This window comes from Melospiza melodia, chromosome 11 (genome assembly GCF_035770615.1).
Source record: "Melospiza melodia melodia isolate bMelMel2 chromosome 11, bMelMel2.pri, whole genome shotgun sequence".
In the NCBI taxonomy this organism is placed as follows: domain Eukaryota; kingdom Metazoa; phylum Chordata; class Aves; order Passeriformes; family Passerellidae; genus Melospiza; species Melospiza melodia.
In genome coordinates this window covers 8,132,837-8,154,883 of record NC_086204.1, presented here as the reverse complement: position 1 = coordinate 8,154,883, position 22,047 = coordinate 8,132,837, and the positions used below count along the sequence as shown (strand labels likewise).

Below are 22,047 nucleotides of genomic sequence, written 5' to 3'. Positions count from 1 at the left end.
CCACCCAACAAGAGCTTTCACCAGCTCTACACAGAACCACTGAACAGTTTGGGCTGGAAGGGACCTAGAACTCATCCCATCCCATGGGCAGGGACACCTTCCACTGGTCCAGGTGCTCCAAGCTCCATCCAGAGACAAACAGGACTGGCTGAACATAACCAAGTTATCTGGGTGATCCTGGTATGTTCCATTCCTCCCAGCTGTGTAAGGATGTGCCCTTCTAGGAAAGACATTTTTAAGAACTCTTGACTTAAAATATGAAATATGACTTCATTACAAATCAGTTTTCATTCTAAACATCCTACAGGACCAAAGGTAATTTCAGCACACAGAAACACTCTTGCTGGAATACTGTGTGATTAAATGACTACAAACAAGTGATTTTTCATCTCTTGTCCAGTGCTGGCTGAAAGAAACACTATAAGAAATGAGGGAATGAAAATGGAATATTTTAATTCACATTATTAATTAGGAGTTCAAGCAGCAATAAGAAACACACTGAGCTAATGCTCAACTTCTTTTACCAACTGAGAATCTGCTCTGTGATCTGGAAACGGGCAGGATGTTTTGTGTGACACTGGAGAGCTTCACACAGTAACTGACCCTTTCATGTGAAAATTTTGCTGATAGGCAACAATAAAGCCATTCTTCAGAAAAGCTGTCAGACAGCTTTTCTTTGAGGCCATCATAAACCTAAAATAACAGAATAAGAGAACAGGAAGAATAGCTCAATGAGTGCCAGCAACAGTGTTCTCTGAGATGAAGCCCAAATTTATCATTTGGAGAAGAGGTCCAAAATTTGGAGTAGAGAAATATAAGAATAGGCCATAAACTGCTCATCCTACAAACAAAGTGGCAAAAGATGCTTGGCTATCCAAAGGGATTTTTTTTTTGCCTCTGGAGAGAGAAAAAAGGCTATGTTTAGATGGGTAGGAGATGCTCAAAGTTAAACAGTTAATGAAGACCAACACTACTCCATATTTTCACATCAGACTCCTTGGAACTTTCAAACTTTATCCACAGCTTGATGCAAAGGTCACTGAAACAGAGATTTTTTTTCCCCTGCACAACTCTTCAGAACACAGCTCACAGCCTCCAGCCCACCAGCAGGGCTGAGGGAAGCCCTTCACTCAGTAATTCACTATTTTTTTAGAAGGCTTTCAACAACCCCGCCCTGTGCAGACCCTGCAACAGGACTGCCCCCCCAACAGGTCTGATTGAGGTCAGCTCTGAACTTGGGGCAGATCTCCATGCACACTCTGTGCCTCCCCAGTGGACCAGGAATTCCTTTGCTGTCGCTGCAGGCTGAAAAGGACTGTCAGCAGGACAAGAGCAGCCAGCCCTGCAGAGCTGTCTGCAGCAGGCTGCTACCTGCCTGCATACTCAGGTGCACACAGACATCCTGAAGAAACCTCGACAGTAAAGCATTCGGTGTGTGCGTGAGGATTCCTGAAAAAATGTGGCACAAATGCTGGGAGACACCTTCCAGCTCAGCAGGGCTGGATGTGTGCATCCAGGGGTACACTCACTGAATGACAGCTTGAAAAACGCCACCTTTGCAGTCATGCTGCAGGAGTCCACACCAGACCTGCAGAGCTGACTGTGGCAGCTCATGCTTTTCTACACCCACCCCTGAGAAGCCTCCTTTGACCAACACAGACTATGCTGAGTTTGAAGGGACCCTCAGGATCATCCAGCCCAACCCTGTCCCTGCACAGACACCCCAACAATCCCACCCTGCGCATCCCTGGCAGCATTGTCCAAACCCTCCTGGAGCTCTGGCAGCCTTGGGGCTGTGCCCATTCCCTGGGGAGCCTGGGCAGTGCCAGCACCCTCTGGGGAAGAACCTTTCCTGATCTCCAGCCTGACCCTGCCCTGGCACAGCTCCAGCCATTTCCCCACTCCTGGTCCCAGAGAGTGAAGAGATCAGTACTTGCTCCTCCTCTGCCCCTTGTGAGCTGTACATTCAGAGAAAGCTGAAGCTCACACCAGTGTGTGTCCATTCCATCAGAATAACCATCTGCCCTTGCCCACAAAGGCCTGGAAAAGGGGAGTTAGAGGCAGGAAGGAAGTCTGGACTCAGACAGGGTCCCACACTCAGGGCTGCTCTAATGCAGCAGCCTCAGCACTGAGTCACCCAGTGCAATACCAGCAATGCATCCCAGGAGCATCCCAGCAACTCCCAGCAGGCTGGGACAGGTCCTGAGCACTCCTGGGGCACACAGGACAATGAGCCCAGTGCCAAGCATTATATTCCTAATGCCTACCCTATGGAAAAGTCTAATTATGGGAGACAGCAAGTCAAATTGGAGGACATTTGGCTGAAGGACTCTTGGCCCTGTGTGCAAGCTGTCCCCCAAGAGAATGGGGTGCCAGCCCTGGGCTCCCCCCTCTGCTGGCAGCACACACACAGGGATGTCTGCCCACACCTCCCGGGCTCCAGCGCCAGGGCTGCTCTCAGAAATGAGCCTGGCCAAGCCCACACTGCTAACAATCCCCTGGCTAATTTGCACTCAGAAATATGACTCTGCACTTCTCCATGAAAGGGCTCAGTGTCTGGGCACGGACAGGGCTGCAGCCGGAGCATGCGCCCGATGAACGGATTGCTGCAGACACACAGAGAAATTCCAGCACCACTGTCAGCACGCACACACGGCTGCTGCTGTCACTCCAACAGCTCCTTCTGCCTGCTCTCACACAGGGAGCCATGACAAGTTTAAAGGTTTGGACCCCGAGAGAGAGCTCCAGACTTGCCTTGCACAGGCAAAAGCATTTACAACAATTTAAGCTTCTTTTTTTCACTGCTTTTCAGGAAAACTCTTTCCACCACAAGGATCTGCAATGCTCCCACCAGGAATGGATAATACAGAACACAGACCAGCCCAAGCCCAGTTAGGCAGGGTAATTCCATCCCTGCCCCTAGAGCTGATTACCCTCAGGGTGTGTTGCACCAGCTATCTTACTTACCAACGTTGCCCAGAGTTGTGGCTGCCCCATCCCTGAAAGCGTCCAAGGCCAGGCTGGATAGGGCTTGGAGCAACCTGGGATCATAGAAGGTGTCCCTGCCCATGGCAGGGGGTGGGACTGGAGGGGCTTAAAGGTCAACTCAAACCCTTCTGTGATTCTGTGATTACAGAAGCAGACAAAGTCAGCAAGACTTTTTCCAAAGGAATTCAACCTCAGGGTAGCTTGAGAGCAGTAGTTTTCAAACTGTGATCAACAGATGTCTGCGAAGTATTTCTAGTTTGCTTGTGAAAGGTAATAAAAAAAATCTATCACACCCAAGTTAAAGTTTGCTATGCTGCACAGGAAAAACATGTTGGGTTTACGCTCAGCTGACGGAATACCATTCCCCTTTCAGTGCTGCTGGAAGGGTCAGAGCCAAACCCTCCCCAGGACCCAGACCGCCTGCTAAAACCTCACTGTGTGATCCCCAGCACTGTCTCAGCAGGCAGCACAATGGGCTGTCTGTGCACCCAGAAACTCATGGAGCTTTAGACACTAAGAATAACTTCAGTTTATTCTTACAGAGCAAGATAACAGGGCCAAGGCTGGCACAGGCACATCATAAACACTGCTGCTCTCCTCAGCCGGCTGTGAATTACTGGCTGCTTGCAGGAAATCTGGGCAACACAAGGATGATAAAATCCCAGGTGTTTATAACATGTAGTACAGACACAGAGGAATAGAAACAGAAGTAAATTTCTTGACTATTTCTTCTACAGCTTCTGTACAAGCAAGTCAGTTACCTTTGGGATGAAAAATGTTAGCACAGAATCTGCTTTCAAAATACAGTCAGGAGGTACAGCAAAAAAAGTCAACCATGGAGCTGTAACAAATGGTTCTTGAGGAGAAGAGCTGCCATGTTTTACATCTTGTATCTCCCAAGGGACCCAGGCACTGCCCCAGTTCACAGCAAGCCTGCAGGCAGGCTGGCCTTCCTCCTCTTCTGAGCCCCAGGGCTGTCCCAAGGGGCAGCCAACCCCTCTGCTGCACAGGGGCTTTCCAACATGATCCCCTGGGCTGGTTAATTCCGCACCACAGGACAAGAATCACAGAAAGAACCTCTGGAGGTCATTGTGCCCCCCTTCCCCTAGCAGGGCCACCAAGAGCAGGCGGCTCAGAGTCATGTCTGACTCAAAATCATGTTGGCTTTTGAATTCTTCCAAGGATGGAGACTCCTTTCTCTAGTGACCAGTGACAGGACATGGGAAAATAGAGTGAAGCTGCACCACAGGGGTGTCACTGGAACAGGCTCCCCAGGGAAGTCATGTCACCAACCCTGTCTGAGTTCAAGGAGGTTCTCAGTGAAGGTCTTTGTCATGCAGTTTAGTTTTAGGTAACACTGAGGAGCAAGGAGTGGGACTCCATGACCCTTATGGGTCTCTTCCAGCTCAAGATATTCTATAATTCCATTCCGTAATTGTGTTTCTGCAGGGATCAGTCAAGTCTGCAGGCAAGGGCAAGGTTATCCTCACTTTTACAGCCAGACCACTGTGACCATTAAGTCTTTTCCAATCTTAAAGATTCTATGATTCAAAGTTTTGCCTAGAGCACAGCATGAGGCGAGGCAAGGAGTGGGACTGATCTGTCCATGGCCAGCCCAAGAGCAAAGACACAAGAACATGCTGCTAGAAACCAGGAGAAATCCTGGTCCAAGAGCTCCAGGTGAATGCTGGGGAGAGCACAGCTCCACAGCTCAGACATGGATCCTCACCTCCAACACAGCTTCCAGGTGCCATCTTACAGGATGGCAAGTCACACCACAGCCAGTGAGAGATCTGCATTATTGATCCCACTGAACACTGTCACCTGCTGAGGCTCCTTCTTAAGTCACTCAGGTGTGTGGCTAAGTGCAAAGCCATAGAATTCCTAAATGGTTTGGGCTGGAAAGGGCCTTAAAGCCCATCTAGTGCCACACCCTTCCATGGGCAGGGACACCTTCCACTATCCCAGGTTGCTTCAAGCCCCATCTACCCTGGCCTTTCAAGAATTCACTGAGCTAACACCTCTCTCCAGCAAAGGAGAATTTCTGCTTTACAAACGCTTCTCAATCTGGCCCACAGTATCAAAAACTTCAAAACACAGCAGCAAAAGTTAGCCATATAGCAGATGCCCCTGGAAATAGAGGCATTAACTCCACCCACACTCTCTCCAAGTTCATCCAAAGATATCCAAGGTGCTGCAGCTGGTGGGAGCCACCTGAAGGAAGCTAATATTGTCCACAAAACACATATCCCAGGATGCTGCTGCCTGCCATATGGTCAGGAAATGAAAGGAGATGATGAGTGCAGGTCAGGACAATCTGTCTTTAAGTCAAGGCATATGCACTAGTTTTGCAGTTTGCATTAATATTAAAAAGAACCATACAGAAAAGGCAATGCAAGAAAAGTAAAAATAAATAAATCAAATGTTCAGCATGGTTCCAACTGGTTTGTCACTGCCTCTGAATGATAAAATGGCAAATGGCTGCTGAGCTGTCACCTCTACAGCAGGGAAGAGGTTTTCCCAATTCACAGGACAATCACAGGAGGAGACACTTTGGGAGGCAGGCTGACATTCTGGTGGAGCACACCTACAAAAAGGGCAGGAGAAAGACTTGGGACAAGGGCCTGGAGTGACAGGACTCAGGGAATGGCTTCCCACTGCCAAAGGGAAGGGACAGATGGGATATTGGGAAGGAATTGTGAGGGTGGTGAGGCCCTGGCACAGGGTGCCCAGAGAAGCTGTGGCTGCCCCTGGATCCCTGGAAGTGTCACAGGCCAGGCTGGAGAGGCCATAGAGAAACCTGGGACAGTGGGAAGTGTCCCTGTCTGCGGCAGGGGATGGGACTGGATGAGCTTTATGGTCACTTTCTGTGATCTTAAACAATACTGTATTCAGCAGCCAGGCTTTAGGGACTGATTCATGCTCCCTTAGTGGACCTAATTAACTCAGACCCTGCTTCCAAGCACTTCAATGCCTGCAGGAAGCTCAGGCTCTTCACCCCATCCCGTCTTCACTGCATTGTCAAACTGAGTTTGGTGTTTGGGGCCTGACCCTCCCTCTGTGTCCATCTAGCAAGGAATTTGCAGCCCCTCCTCTTCATCACTGCACGAAGCACGGCCCCCCCACCACCCAAGCAGGCAGAGGCTGTGCAAGGCACCAGCCAGGGTGACGCCCAGGGTCCAGTTTGTTACACTTGTCACACTCCACAAAGTGGCACAGCCAGAGGATAAAGCACCTGAGTTAGTCACAGACTCAGAAATATCAGATTTTTGCCTTTTCAAGGATCATCAGAGCTTCAGAGAACACCCACGAAAAGTAACCCAGACAGAAATCCAAAACTCATTTAACCTCCCATAACCTGGGATCAAGGAAGCAGCAACAAAAAAGCAGAACTGAAGTGCCAACACTGGAGATCTGACCAGCTCTTCCCTCTCAGAATCAGCAATTTAATAACCCAACCAAAGCACCATCCCTGAGAACCCACAAGACACACCCACAATACAGAGTATTTAACGACATCAGACCAGACATTTCCCCTGCTCCACTGCAAATTCACAGCACACAAACACAGCAGGTTTCATTACTCTCTCCCTGGCACAGGCTTCCCTTGGCGTAAAGGAATTTAAGCCAAACTTTGCTTTCACCAACACTAAACTAACACTTACAGTCATCAGTGAGTTATTTTAGAGTTAGACTTTGCTGAAGCCAGCATGGAACTTGAGACTTCATAATTTTGGCCCAATTTTCCTCAAGTAGCCAGTTCCCCTGGAAAACAGAGGTTCTCTGAATTGCATGGAATGGTACACTGCTTGAAAATAAATGGATTACATCATATTTGCTGGCAAATGCCTGAAAATGTTTTATACATAATTAAGAGAATAGAAAAACAACTACTGCAGCCAAGCAGGGAAAAATATATTCAACATTTACAGATGAAGTAGGGAGTTTTCCTGGATGTAATTTTGTCCATCCCATTTCCGATGAAGAAACAGCTGAAAAGGTGACAACCTCGTATGCTGACAGGGTTCTGAATAAGGGGAGAGGGAAAACACAGCAAACACCATTCTGCTAGGATGAAATAATGAATTCATCAACTAAAATCTTCTGAAGTTTCTCCTGACAGATTTTACAGTGTTCCTGCTTTGAATGGCTGGGTGTGCCCATCTGCAGTGTACCCCTGGGAATGGGTGATGTGAATTACAGAGGTCAGAGGCCATGCCCAAAACCCACAGCAAGGGTCTCAACCCTGCACTGAGGCAGCACTGTAGCTTCATTTTGCAGAGAGAGAAACAAAACCAAAAAGATTAATGGATTTTCCCAAGTCACCAAAAAAAGGAGTGGGTGTCAGGGCTGGGAATAATAAAATAAGCTAACATTCCTTCCAAAATATACACTGAAATAAATGTCAGATATTCAGCTTTTGTAGAGCAGTTTACTTAGTGCATTCACAGAGTACTTGTCAGACTAGTGATAAATTTGTGGCCAATATCAAGAACAACTTTTCCTCTGTGTTGCTTTTAAGAAACTCTCACAAACTCACAGACAAAATCTCTCTTCCCATCCAAGTATTTTGCCTCCAGCACTGAAAAAAAAACCATTCTGGGTTTTTTGATGTGAAGTCCCTGATTTTTAGGGTTTAGAGTTTTAAAGCAGTGAAATACTAGTACTGGAGAGAAGAAAAAAAATTAAAAACTAAGTATTTCTACTTTAAATTCCAAATACTTTGGGCTTGCTAAAATTTCTGGATCTGAATCTCTTCCATTTGTGATCTCATGTTTCACTCAGGGATACAGAAACTCACAGGGCCTCTCCTATGGACACACATGTGCTGCACACATGGCTGCTGTGGGGTCAGCACACAGGACACACTACAGATGCCAGGCTCAGAACACACTGTCTCTTGGAAAAGACTGACTGGACTCAAAATGATGGAAAACTGGTGCTGTGCTGATGGCTGACTTAATGCTAAAGAGAAGAAAAACAGCGAGGTCTTAACCCTAATCTTGTAAGCTAAAGGCTCTGCAGCCCTCTGTAAGTAATGCTGCACATTTCCCATCCCCAGCTAAGGAAACTGGATCATGGAATCAGAGGTACACTTGGTGGATGGGATTGCTTCTTCTGCACACCACAACATCACAACTCTCCCTTCTGCTGGTCTGTTCTCTTTGTGTGGATTTCAGGAGCAGTCACTGGAGAGGGACAAATGCCAGGGAGCATCCACTGAACCAGGCAAATCTCTGGGAGAGCCAAGCACTGAAGGCTGCATCAGCAAGTGAGGTGTGGAGAAGAATGCAAGTGCACAGTTTATATCTTAAAGGTTTAATCCTGACCACAGTTTGAGGATAGGTAGTTTTTCCCCCATCACTGGATGTAAATAGAGGAAATGGGCACTTAGGTCTTTTAGTAGCCAGTTCCTAGGAAATTGGGTAACTGGAAGCCCTGAAAAATGCACATGTGCCTTTATTCTGCAGAGCATGGCTCCTAACCACGCTGTTTTCCAACGGGAAAGATTCCCATCTTAGCTCTCCCCATGCCAGGGGATGAAGTGCATGAGATAAAGCTCATTCCAGCCCCAGCAGGTGTTGGACTTGTCTGGTCCCTCAGGGGACAGGGACATGTCAGGGACATGCTCTGGCCCAGGAGCCTCACACGCATCGCAGCACTTGTCCAGCAGCATTCCCAGGCCTGGACATCTCAGCTCCCTGGGGCTCTCAGGCAATTGCAAAGGCTGGAAAACTGAATTTTTGGAATACCTCAGCACAAGGCATTGCTGTGGGAGGAATGAAAGAGCAGAGAATGTCCAGCTTCAAGGAACCCACAGTCCCTCTGCTGAGCATGCAGGAATCCAGTCCCAGGCTCTCCCTTTCCAAGGGTAAACACCATCCTAACCCCAACCCCAGCACTGCACAGGGAATAGCAGATAACATGCCACAACTTCTTAGATACTAGAAAATATGCACCCACAGACAAAATAACATGACTGTCTCTGAAGGCTTTGGGGTTTACACAGAGATGTGAGGTACCAGCAGATAAACTGAAACCTAATGGCTTGCTTTATTTGCTGAAGCTATCAAGTTTCTTGGGAGTTGTGTTCAATAGATCATTTAATCTGATCTACTGCACAGTGAAGGCAAAGCGTCAGCTAATGGTTCCATATGGAATTCAAAGATTTAGCATCACCTGCTTGACTCAAAAAACCCAACAAAACAAAAAACCCACAAAAAAAGACCTCCCAAAAAACAACCCAAACAAAAAACTCACTGAAAAAAAAGCTCACCAAACCCCAACCCAAACAAAAAACCTCCCAGCACTTAAAAAAAATATTTTCATCTGAAACCATCTCAGATCCTTCTTCTAAAGCCTTTCAAATAATTCCTCAATAGCTCCATCTCAAATCCATACAATAGCAGCAACTGATGTGCAACATCAGCTTGCAAGGGAAAACCTGATATATCACAGAAATACCAGGCCACTAGAGGGATTCCTTAAATACATGAAATAAAGACAGTTCATGGAAAAACTGAGAGGCTGGTTCTGTCTCCTTTGAGAAACCATTCTGCTCTCAAACTTCTGCCAGTTTATCAGTGGCTGCAGTTGGGTAGAACTCTGGTTTTAAAGAGTTTCATTAACCTCTTCAGCTCATGCAACTCAGTATGAGATCTAATGAGCTGAAATCTAGGGGTTTGGGCTCTTTATTTTGGTTTCTTCCAAGTATGTTCTGAATTTCTGTGCCAGCATAGAACTTGAAGAAATATACCTCTGTTGGGTCAGCAGACCTGGAATAAATACATTTAGCTGAGGAAAGGCTGGAGGTTTGGTCCAGCTGTGTGTTCAAACTATTGGAACCAGATGTTTTCCTCAACCTCTGGGCTATCCCAATGGTGTCCTTGTAGTACCCAACAAGCCCCACATCTGCAGGTCAACTTTGACAGGCGAGCAATTCCTGCACCATCATTTCTCCTTGGAGATCTCACTCTATTGGAGAGATAAAAGACTGGAGCACATTTCTCCTCATCAGACCTCTGTGGGACACTGGCTTTATTCTGCCTGTCACCTGTCATTCTGAGCCACATGCTCCATGAGCAACGAGTTCTGCACCTTGCAGAAGTGCAACAGAGCAAACCTGGAGGTGACTGAAGCTCTCCACAGGCAGAATCAACCAACATGAACTGCTGAGTGTAGAAAATAAACTCTTGTTTAGGTCCAGCCTAGCCCTGAACACATATTCTTCCTCTTAAATCTGCACCACATCTACAAAGACTGGCTCATCCAAAAATCCAGATGGGAAGTTCGTAGGCATGGCTGCTGGAAGCACCACTGACAGCAGCTCAATTTCTGCTCTGTGAAACAGAGCTTCCTTCAAGGCTCAGGTATTAGCCAAAAAAACCTGGCAGCAGCCTTCGTTTGTATTAAGTCAGAGCAGAATTCTGCCAGCAGACAGCCATGAGCTCACTAGTCTGAAAAGACATCTCATTGACAAGAGTTTTTGTGGAAGCAATAACTTGTTTGTGTGAGAAATAAAGGGAGAAGGGGGAGAGAGTGTATGTTAGGAGTGATAAAACATGTATCACAAACACACTCAGTAACTTAATTTCCATTTAAAATTCCATATGGTAATTTCCATTTAAATCCTGCTTCAAGTAAAAAAATTGAACTTAAAAGAAATCATAAATTAAGAGACAGTATTTAGCACCAGTGACATTTTCATATTCCAGTCACACACACTGAACTTATTTCAGACTGGTGTTTTGAAAAATGAGTGCAACCATAGTCTCTGACAGCCAAAGCCGGAGGAAGAAAATATTTGAGGAGGCAAAAGACCCAAAAGCAATTATTATTCTCTACTAACCAGTTTAGAGGAGGCTGGATAGGCTCCTCCAAACCCATGGAGCCCATCTCGGAGACAAATAAATGGAAACTCCATCCAGCTCTTGCTACTGAAGGAGCACCTATCATCGGGAGCAAACACCGGCAGCATCCAGAGCCTGATTCATGGGAGTGAGTCAAGTCATGCTAAGGGAGTCAGACTGGGAAAAATGAGCACAGTACTGGGCTGCGGCTCTGTTGTTGCAGGAACTGGTTGTGCTAAACCAGATACAAATGGCACAGAGCACATGCAGTGCCTGGTCCCTACCAGCAGCTGGCTTTTCTAAACCTCCAGGGCCTGAATAACCTGCTCATATCTCAGTCTACAGCAGCTTGGAGCTCCCAGCCCCAAACCTCACCTAAGCTGTCCCGTGTAGCAAAAGGGACAGAAAGGATTCATCTCTACCAACATCCCACTCCCATCTGAAAGTGCTGAAGGAGCTGGAGCCAAGCCAAAGTAAAGAAGCTGTGGAGTTCCAGGCACTGAAAGTGCAGAACTCTGGCTAAAGGACTGACAGAAACCCTCTGCACACACTGAGAGAGAAAAATGCCATCCAGCTAAAACACCAATCTGCTTCCCAACTCTGCCAGCACGCAGAATCCACCAGAAAATTAACATCTCCAAATCTTACTCCTCACCACAACCCTCTAAGGAACCCCAGCCCAATCCAGGGGCATCCCAAGGCCATGTCAGACACTCCACTGTCAGCCCTTTTCTCCACCTGTAGGATCTGCAGAAGCGACTGGAGCTCTCAAAGTCTTCCCGCTCCCAAGCCCTAACCTCCCTTTAATCCCTCGGGCAGCAAGGAATCCTGTCCATAACACAGGAGCTTATCCAACCTTGCTCCCTACTGACACCACTGCTCCTCCTGACTTTGTAAGCCTGTACAACCCACCAGTAAAACAGATCCTTGAATATATAGATTTCCAAACCTGAAAGCTATTCCAGCTATTTCTCCCACTGGTAATTCTAGCCAACTGTAGCCAAGAATTAAGGAGCAATAAAATGCAGGCCAGTGGTTCCTGAAGACACTAGAACTCCTTTTAATCCTTCTGTTTACAGAAAAGAGAAAGAGCTTGCCTTTTACTATTTCTCCAAAATGAAAACATAAATCTTTACCCTAATTATGCAGTTCCTATGCTAACATATATTTTAATGTCTTTTTTAAATTAAGATTTTTGTTAGTCTAGTGTAGTGACTTTTGCACATAACTGCTGTGCTTTTCACTGAACTGTAAATATTTTTGCCTTTGTCTTTATGAGTTATGGTGTTAATTATAAGTTCTGGTTAGACTAAAGGAATGTATTTGTTGTCTTCATGTAAGAAAAAGCATTTGCAAGAGTAAGAACACACCCTCAATGAACCCCAAGGGAGGCTCCCAGCATTAAGGACACACTCTGGGACACCCCAAGGAAAAGGCAAAACAGCTCCCTGGAGCAGTGCAGCCAAGCACAGAGCTCAGCACCTGCTCTGGAAACATGTCTCCATCTCACTCACACACTTTGTTTTTCTGGTTCTCTTTTTGATGCAAAGAGGGTGTAACATTCCTGCTTCCTCACAAGAACTGGGTATGATTGATGGACAGAGAAGAGTCTTGCTGTAAAGCTTCACTGGTCATGTTCCTCTTTGCCTCCTAGACACAAACTGTGGGGACAGAACAGACCTCTGGCAGCTTCTCCTGTCCAAAATCACATGTGCTAGCTGACATCTTCTTATGACTTGCCTGAAGCAGGCTTTTGGTTAGTTAATGATACAGCAGTCCAGCTACAGGACTTAAGTTCACTTGGCTGAAGTCTGGTAGGGAATAATTTACATGTTCGAGCTAAAAACCAGAGGGGAAAAAAAACCAACCAACCAACCAAAAGAAAAACCCAAAACCCCAACAAAGGGTTTGCATTTGTCAGAGTTTTAATCGGACAATTCACAATTAGCAGTTCAAAGTGGGAATGCTGGAAAACAGCCTTTTTCTCTAATCCTGAAATGGTTTGGGTGAAAAGGATCCTTTAAATGTCACCCAGTCCAACCTCCCTGCAATAAAGAATCTTCAACCAGACCAGGTTGCTCAGAGCCCCATCCAACCCGACCTTGAATTTTCACAAGCACCTTATAAGAATGACTGAAAGTACTGAGGAAATAACTCAACTAACAACCTCAAATTCTTATTCTAGCCCCACAGGTACAACACAGCACCCATTTTAAGAGCAGATGCTGAGCTGCTAACTGAAGGTTCTGACCTGCTAACTGAAGAGATAAGCACCTGCTATCAGCTTCAGGATATAAACTAACCCTTCCCAGGTAATACAGCCTCACTGTTGCCACTGGGCAAAGCTCAAACCAGGCTGCAGCCACACATAACCTTCCCTGTGCAGAGAGATCAAAGTGCAAAACCAAGCAAGCAACCCTTTCAGAATCAAGGGAAGCCTGTGCTCTGTGTGAGGAAAGGAGAGGAAAAGCATAATTATAAATAACGTTTTCTTCCTTACAGGTAAAAAACCTTTTAAGAAACAAAACAAAAATCCAACAAAAAAATTCCCTTCTGGAGCTGAAGTCTTAGAAAACTAATGTGAAAAAGCTTAAATGAGGCCTACCATGGCATTGTAGTGCCACATGGACTCCCACCATCTTATGCTTCAGCATAAATTTAGATCTTCATGAGCTCCAGGGGGACAGCCTCAAAATCCTGCTCCAGATCAAGATCTGCTTATCTTTATAGCATGTGTGTAATTCCTATCAGTCCATCCATACAGAATGAAATAGCTGGAAAATCTCTTTATTCCATGTATTACAGCCACTCAGGCACCACGGATGATACAAAGATCTCATCAACATCTATGTTTTAACAGATCCCTGGAAAAACAGCAAGGACAGACTTTGGTGAGGGCATATTCCCAAAACAACATTATCATCTTTCATGCTCAGTTTTACCTGATTCTACAGTTAGTTACATGTTAGAAAGGGGAAAAAACACACTGACTACTTAAACAGTTGGTCATAATGAAAGCAGCCTTCACTTCTGAGTAAGCTTTCACTTCCCAAAATGTCTAACGGCTACCTCAAATAAGCAACCACTTCTCCCAAAGAAATACAAGAAATTCTGCTTTATAGGCCATTAGCATAATTTCAGTCCTCTGCAGTGAATTCAGTCTCTAGAACAAGATGTAGCTGTTTTTTAGCAGTGCCACATCATGTCAAGAGGAGGAACAATGTGTTATGTTGCAAAACTTTATCACAACCTAAGTGGTTCACCATAAAACTTTAATGACTGAACTCCATTTCAAAGTATATACCAGATCCATAGTCACATGGAAAAAGTTTATAATCAACATGTTGTTATTAGTCTCCCTGTCAACTTTTGCAGAAAGAGAGCTGGCATCATTTTACAGTCACAAAAGTGCTCTGGCCCAAGGACACCAGATACAGATATACAGACAAATGCATGTGGCTGCACACACAACAAAAATGAATCATTTCATGCTTAAAATCTGGATTCAGGCACTGAATGAGGCAAATTGTAGACCAAAACAAAAAAGAAAAAAAGAATAATGTTTTTCTTAATTGATGAATTTATCAGCAGTGCCACATGCCTGTATGAAGGAGCTGAGCAGTCTACAGAAAAGGGCAAAAAATCCACTTCATCAGAGAACACCAAAAATTTTTTGATTCCTATCTTTCTTTACCCTGAAATTTTGGTGCATGTGGGTCCCATTTAGCTGTAATCCACCCTTGGCCATAAGCACCATCAACATGCACAATGCTTGACCAGAATAAAGGAAATGAGATGCACAGAAATAGACTGCAATAATACCAAGTCTGAGACATCATGCCACAGGAAGGAAATTCCAGGTTCTGACAGACAGCACCCCACATCACCTCGGTCCTCTCTCCACCCTGCAGCCCAGAGGAGCCGCCTGGGACGAGAGATGGCAGCAGTGCTGGGCCATGCTCTGCACACCATGTGCATCACAGATCTGGTTTTAGACAATCCTGACCCAGTGCAGGAAGATTTTTAGTCCCAGGGGACTCAAATAAATAATTGCAGGTATGTGATAATTCATGTAAGAGATCAAAAAAGCCCTTCCATCCCTGGCTCAGCACAAATCCCTGGTTTGGTCTCCTGAGGAAGGGCCCTGCCAAACCTCCCAGGGATTGACCCCTCTCCAGCTGCACTCAGACACCTGGGGTCCCTTCCTCAGCAATCTGATGGCAGTGACCAGACAGTTTTCTGAGAAGATTATGAGATCCATTTAACAGAAAATGGGAAAGAAAAAGGAGAAAAAGTGGTTGGAACAACAGCCTTTGTCCCAAAGGTCTGCCACCCTCAGCCCACATGAATTTCCAGGATAGTCCTTGACAGTGACAGGCTGCCCAGGGATTGCAGGGTCCCCATCCCTGGAGACATCAAAAGCCTGAACTGAAACAGTGCTCTGCCTTCACCAGAGCTGGCTCTGGGAGCAGCCAGCCTTCGGAGGTGCATCCCAGCACTAACCAGCCCAGGAGATCCATGCATTAGCTCAGGTGGAGAAGCACTGGGGAAAGGGAGAGGGCTCTGTCCCTGTAACATGAAAATGACAGCAGGAATTGGGCAGGTTCCCCCTGATCAGACCAAACTGATCCCTACTCCCACACTCACCAGAAATGAGGAGCTGAAATAGCTGGTGTACAAGCAAAATTGACTTTTTTATTATTATTCTTAAATTTTTTTAGATTTTTTTTCTTTGGGAGGGGGCAGATTAATAGGACCACTCAACAGCCAATATTGGTTGTAGCTGATCCTTGGCCCCACAGCTGCCTCCCACCTTCCCCCCAGCTGAAGGAGGTTCAAAAGACAGGTCAGTGCACAACCTGGGCAGCCTGGACTGGATGAGGAATCCCAACCCTGCTGGAAAGACAAGTAACGGATGGAGTGGGATCCTGCCCTGGGCAGGAATGAACTAGATGAGTCCTTGAGGTCTTTTCATCCCTACTTTGTACATATTAAAAGAGACAAAAAAAAGCTTGAAAGTTAGATCTTCCTGACCTTTGAAAATATCCAAAGGCTTATCATAAACAACAGCCTCTGCTACTGAACTCTGCCCGCTGCTTCTTTTGGGCAACAGATTATTTTATTGGATTCCAGTCTCTAAACCCACAGCCTGCACTACAAGGCACCGGGCAGCCCATGACACAAGGGACAGACACACAGATAACAGGGTAGACCCCTGTCTCAAAAGGTGGGTGCCAAAAGACAGCAGCCAAAATAAATAGCTGCATTTTCAGAGATACAGACCATGCAGAATTCAGGCATAAAAAAATGATTAAACAAACACACACAATGTACTATGCTCACTAGTGCCACAGGACTCCTACACATTTTAAAGCATCAGTTTTATGGTATTATCCCTGTACCTCTGGAGGGCTATTTATTCATTTTATGGTGATAACAAATTGTTTTTGCCTTTTTTCTTTTATCCCAACATTCACACTGCTGTCTACTAGACCCCAATATAAAGTGTGGGACAAGATGTTTTTTAAATGTCATCAAAAAAGCATCAGAATCTGGTAATTTGTGACTACAACAGGGAAAAATAAAGAAACTCCTGCTACCCTGCACATTGCCATCACACAGCTCACGCCTCTTTTATGGCTTCTCTGCAGAACTGCACAGTTTTTAGCTGAAGAGTGGTTTGTGTCTTGCCATGCAGATCTCAGCAAGGCACAGCAGCAATTTTTGGCTTCCCTTCAAATGTTTCTACTGAGTAATTTCATGATGCCATTTGCTTCAGTTTGCCAAGACTGAGATGAGGGAGAGAAACCCAAAGGAAAAAAAAAAAAAAAAAAGTGATTATGGATATTGTGATTATGGGAACAGTTCTTTAGCCTTCCCTGGTTTTCCATTTTTATGTAATCTTTCTGCACCTTGGTGTAAAAATGACCTTGGCAAGGAAATATTTATAACTGACATTTCTTGATTTTTCTATCTCCAGTCTTGATGAATTCAACAATCTCATGTAGGTTATTGTAGGTTACTTTACCCTTCTACCCCTATTTCCCCAGCTAGAAATTGGAAGTATTTACTCCTATTCTTTCTTTTTGATGCAGTCATCTAAATGCAAGTTCTCTGCCAGCAAGGCTGTCTGCAACATCTTGCACAACAGGAACATCACTTTAATTGCAATTCCAAAGCTGTGCAAAGCCCATCTCACTCTTGCCCCCTCTTAATCTACAACTGTTATTAAAACTACATAATAAATAAATTTAAAGTATCTACAAATACAAACAGGAAACTAAATCCCACTAAAATTCACTTGAAATTCACTAAATCCCATTAAAATTCACTTGAAAAAGTCAATTTCACTTGTACTTCGCTATGATGAGCCAAGTACAAGTGAAATTGACTTTTTCAAGTGAAAAGTCAGTTAATTTCTGAAACCTATGTTTTAATATTGCCAGATGGAAGTCACAGCACAGGTGAGCACGCCTGAAATGGATGCAAAACACCAGTGGACAGAAGCAGGAGAGGCAGAGCCAGCAGACTGGAATGTCAGCATTCCTAAGTGACTAATAATGACCATGAAGATTAAAGTGACCTCGTTGCTCAAATGGAGACAAGGACAGAAAACAGGGTGCTTGAAAGCCAACATTTCTCTGAGAGTAATAACAGCCATTAAAGTTTTAAATGATCCTTGCATCTCACTGGAGTTTTTTGCCCTTTATGTGGAATTTTTTCACATTTGAAAAGTAAACCACAAAAGAATAAGAAAATGCTCAGATATCATCAGCTAGTTCCAGTCTAATAATACATAATTATGAAATACAATTATTACACTGATCTCATCAGCTTCTATTTTTAGCTTTAAGCGGTTCTTTTAAGTTGAAACTATTGCCTCGCTGGAGCTGTGTTACAGTACATCCACTCATCTCTCAGCTGGGATTTATCCCATATTTCCACCTGGCTCACTATTGTTCACATTATCACTTCCGAAATATAAGTATACTCTGACCTCCAAAGCAGATTTTCAAGCACAAAAGGACCTAATTACTGCTCCCAAGCACCAACTCATTTATGCAGGCATTCCATCCCCAGGTTACTAAGAGAGGAGAGAGCAGATGACCCACTAGGATGAAGCAGAAGATGAAATTACAGCAACTTTCTTTGCTATACCATCACTTAATCTGAGACTAAGGAAAGTGAAAGGCAATGTGATAAACTGCTGAATACACAGACTTTTAAAAGGCTGTCTATTGCAGCCAAGACGAACCTTCCTGACAAGCAAACATTCCGTACCTGTAACTGACCAATCTCAAATAAACACTCAGCATTGATAAAGCTCAAAACAAAACCCCACAACCTCGCCCACTAAAAAAAAGAGGGTTGGGGCACACTGACACTGTAACTTCTGGGTCATTCTTGTCCAAGATAAAGATCTCTTTCCCTCCCTTTGCAGTTCTCCAAACCCAGCACAAACAATACTGCACACTTTCCCTGCAAGTTTCCCAGCTGGGCTGGGAGCTCAGGGAGAAGCCCAGCCACACGAACAGCACATCAGAAGAACCTTTGTGGCTATAAAAAGCTGCACTTACATCCCACAGCCAGGTTCTCTCTTCAGGTTCTCTCCTGTTGTGGCACTTGGGTCCCATAGCCAGGTTTTCTCTTTAGGCTCTCCTGTTGTGACACTTGAGCCCCACAGCCAGGTTTTCTCTTTAGGCACTTGGGTCCCACAGCCCGGTTTTCTCTTTAGGCCTCTCCTGCTGTGGGCCCCAGCCCATTTCCCTCAGCGCGGGGTATTTGGGCGCCCGGAGGGGACAGCTGTGACGCTTCCTCCTCCACAAGAAGGGACAGCTGCTCCCTTCAGCATTGCACCTCCATGGTGACATGGGACCAGATCATGTTCTGTGGCCAAAGCAGGAGGCTGCCATTCCCCCTGAAGCAGGAAGCTGCCATTCCCCCCGGCCTGGCTGGCACCGAGGGCTCCCAGGCCACCGATGGCCAAGTCTGTCAGCAGGGCCAGCACAGAAACCTGAGCTGTCCCACAGAAATTCCCAGCTGAAGTCACAGCACAATCCCGGGATGACCCTGTCCCCAGCAAAGACAGCTGGGGTTAACACAGGCCAGGGAGCAGCTCGGATGCATTTCCTGATTCCCGGGAGGGAATCTCGAGGAGGGAAGGAAGGGTTTAACTGCACAGCCATGGAGGGAAGGAAGGGTTTAACTGCACGGCCACAGCTCCTCCGTGCCAGCTGGCCCCAGACCAAACAGCCTGCAAGGCTCATTAGGAGCCGGCAGTCCTCCCGAAGCGGCCCACAATCATTTTCAGAATTAAGTCATAATTAAGAGCAAAGGTAAGACTTTTGCTCAGTATCAGGGTAACAAAGCTTGGGATTAATTGATACAGACTACACAAAAGAAATTCAGTGTCTGCTTCAAATTCATTATCTCTTAACCCATCTTTACTGTCACTCACAAAGCTTCCCTCCTAGAAATCTGTCAGAGGAATCCACTGCTCAATTTCAGCCCTCCAGCTACACAGAGAGAGCATATGGGAGCTTGAGAGATGATTTATGGTTTCAGTTTTCATTCTCAAGATCTACGGTTGGGCATTTTAAAATGCTGACTTACTCAAGAAAACACTGAAGTAGGATATAAGTGGCAATGGAAGAATGCAAGTCCATGACAAACATCACTCCCCTGCCCTCCTATCCCAGTAACACAGGGACACAGGTAAATCTTGGCATTCATCTGTTGAAAGGACTCTCTCTGAAACACAAGATGCTTCCAGAAACGGTCTGAATGGTTTTACTTGTTCTCAAGAGACTTTACAGGTATCGTATGTGAGCTTGCTCTGAGTGGGTACTTTGTGTCCTGAACATTCTGGAAAAGCTCAAGTCTTATTGAGGAGCAGAACTAAACCTCTCCAAGGAACCACTGCCACCCCACAGGTACCTCTCACTCTCTGTGGCAACTCAGAGCATCCTCAGAACTTCTCTTCCAGTAGCTGTGACAATTTCAGTCACTCTCATTTTATAAATCTTGACATTTTCATCAGCAGATTTTCCAGCTTAGCCATGCCTTGTATCTGTGTGCAATCCTCTTAAAAAGGGAGTGATTTCTTATAAGAACCTTAGCGTATTTTAAGCTAGGTTAAAAGTAAGTCCCCACAATACTTTCACACAATATTGCAGTGACCTTAAGTCTAGTGAGGATAATACAAGTAATGTACTAAAAAAGTTGTAGAGTTAACCAAATATCTGCAGGACTTAAAATCCCCCCATAAAACTTATTTGCACTTGTACAGCAAGAGACATTTTGAGATGCGCTCTGCTTTGGTGATCAGGACTGCACCTACAACTCCCACAAGTTTTTATAAACAGCAAGCTCAGCTGAATCACAGGCCATGTGGGGTCTGATAATATCTGCTTTTATACACATCTGCTATGAGGAAGTCTCAACTGGCAAAATTCCTGCTGTTACAAATGAATGAGGAGTCACAGATCTACACAGAGAGGAATGTGAATTTACCCACTGCCACACACCAGCTTGTGATTCCACACCACACTTGTGTGGCACCCCGAATTTGGCCTGATAGCACAACTTGCTTTTTACACCTGCAACATGAAAAGAAGGGGAAAAAAAATAAATAAAAAAAGACGAAGATCCATGCACTGACGTATTGCAGAGCCCCGTACTCGGAGACAAATTACAGCCGTGTTACTGAAGCATACACAGAAACATCTGTTTAATGACACTTCAGTGATGTGACTGGGGGGCAGGTCCTCCCCACGCCCCTTCAAAGTAAAACGAAACTTTGACTTTTTAAGTTCACCACAGAATTCAGCGAACTTTTGATCAGGCTCTACAGAGAAAAAATAAACTCTGTTTGGGGTTCTTCCAAGCGATCCTGTTCCTCCCAACACTTATGTCAGGATGAAACATTATTTTTTTCCTTTGTCTCCTCGCAAAGGCAGATTGACCAGTTCCCAAACTGCTCCAATTCCTCCATCCCGACCCCTGTTTGACCGCCGCAGCTGCCCCCATGCTGCGATTTCTGAATACATCTTTTAATCCATCTTCCAGCCTCCAGCCTGGCAACAATGCTCCTTTCAATGCCCACCAGCACCTACCCAGCCCGCCGCTCCCCAGCCCTGGAACATCCCGAGCAGCTCCCACAAAGCCCGGGATTTACCAGCCGGGAGCCGGCCCCACGCTCTCCGTGCCTGTGGATTTGGACACATGCTCCGGTGCTGAATGTTCCCAGGCTCCAGGCCAGCTCTGCTGGGATAACTCATCTCCCTGCGGCTCCCGGTGGAGACACCGCGCTGCCGACACGCGGGGGGACCGCGGAACGGGGGCCGAGCCCTCAGCTCTCCCCGGCCGCCACAGCATAGCTCCGGCTCCAGGGCTGGGCGCAGCCGCCGCCCCTCCGCGCTGCCCGGTCCCGCAGAGTCCGCAAACCCCGCGGAGCCACCTCTCGCCTCCCCGGCCGTCCCCGGCCCTTACCAGAGCGCGATGCGGCTCTTGGGGTAGCTGAGCCTCTCGATGCAGCCCAGGACGTGCGGCAGCGTGTGCGCGGCGTTGCGGGCGAGGATGGCGAGGAGCACCGTGGGCTGCAGCAGCGGCGACTCGGGCAGCGCGGGCTGCTCGGGCCCCGGCGGCTCGGGCGGCTCGGGCGGCTCGGGGGCGGCCCCGCAGCCGCGCAGCAGCGGCGGCAGCAGCAGCAGCAGCAGCGGCGCGCTCGCAGCCATGATGGGCGGGCGAGGGGCAGCCGCGGAGCCGCCGGCAGGCAGAGCGCAGCGGGCTCGGAGCAGGGAACGCGGGAGGAGGAGGGGCAGGCTCGGCACGGAGGAGGGAGAAGGGGAAGGAGGAGCCGAGCGGCGCCGCGGCCCGCCCAGCCAGCCCCGCTCACCGCCCCCGGCACCGCCCGGACCCCGCGCTGCCGCCGCGACCCCAGGTGAGAGCCGGTGCCCACCCGGGAGGCTGCGGTCAGCGCAGCCCCCGCCGTAAAAGCTGCAAAGCCCGCATTTCTCCACACGAGTTTTGGGCTTTAAAGGGGCTTTCGGAGTGTTGCTGCTAACGCTGAGACGTCCCTTTGTTCGAGGCTTACGCGAAGATCTCGCCCTCATCCTTTCCACGCGGGTAGGGAATTAAAGTAGCTCTGAGCTTTCATATCAGGAAGTTTTTTGGCAAACATCCGCGGGATGTCCGTACGGAGCAGCCG

The 22,047-nt window shown here is 46.7% G+C and overlaps 1 protein-coding gene across 3 annotated transcripts in view; it reads right to left on the bottom strand.

Moving 5' to 3' along the window:
- Positions 1–21,456, bottom strand: part of COLGALT2 (collagen beta(1-O)galactosyltransferase 2) — a 46,663-nt gene extending 25,207 nt beyond the window's left edge. Inside the window, exon 1 of one of the 3 annotated variants that reach the window (XM_063165464.1) lies at positions 21,330–21,456. Coding sequence is in view for 1 of the 3 variants with exons in the window: in XM_063165462.1 (XP_063021532.1) it covers positions 18,416–18,417 (2 nt within the window). In the remaining 2 variants the exon portion in view is untranslated. Of the gene's footprint in view, positions 1–2,967; positions 2,987–18,415; positions 18,435–21,329 lie in introns of those variants that run through there. The other 2 variants (XM_063165462.1, XM_063165463.1) reach the window with 2 other exon arrangements.
- Between the last annotated feature and the right edge of the window lie 591 nt (positions 21,457–22,047).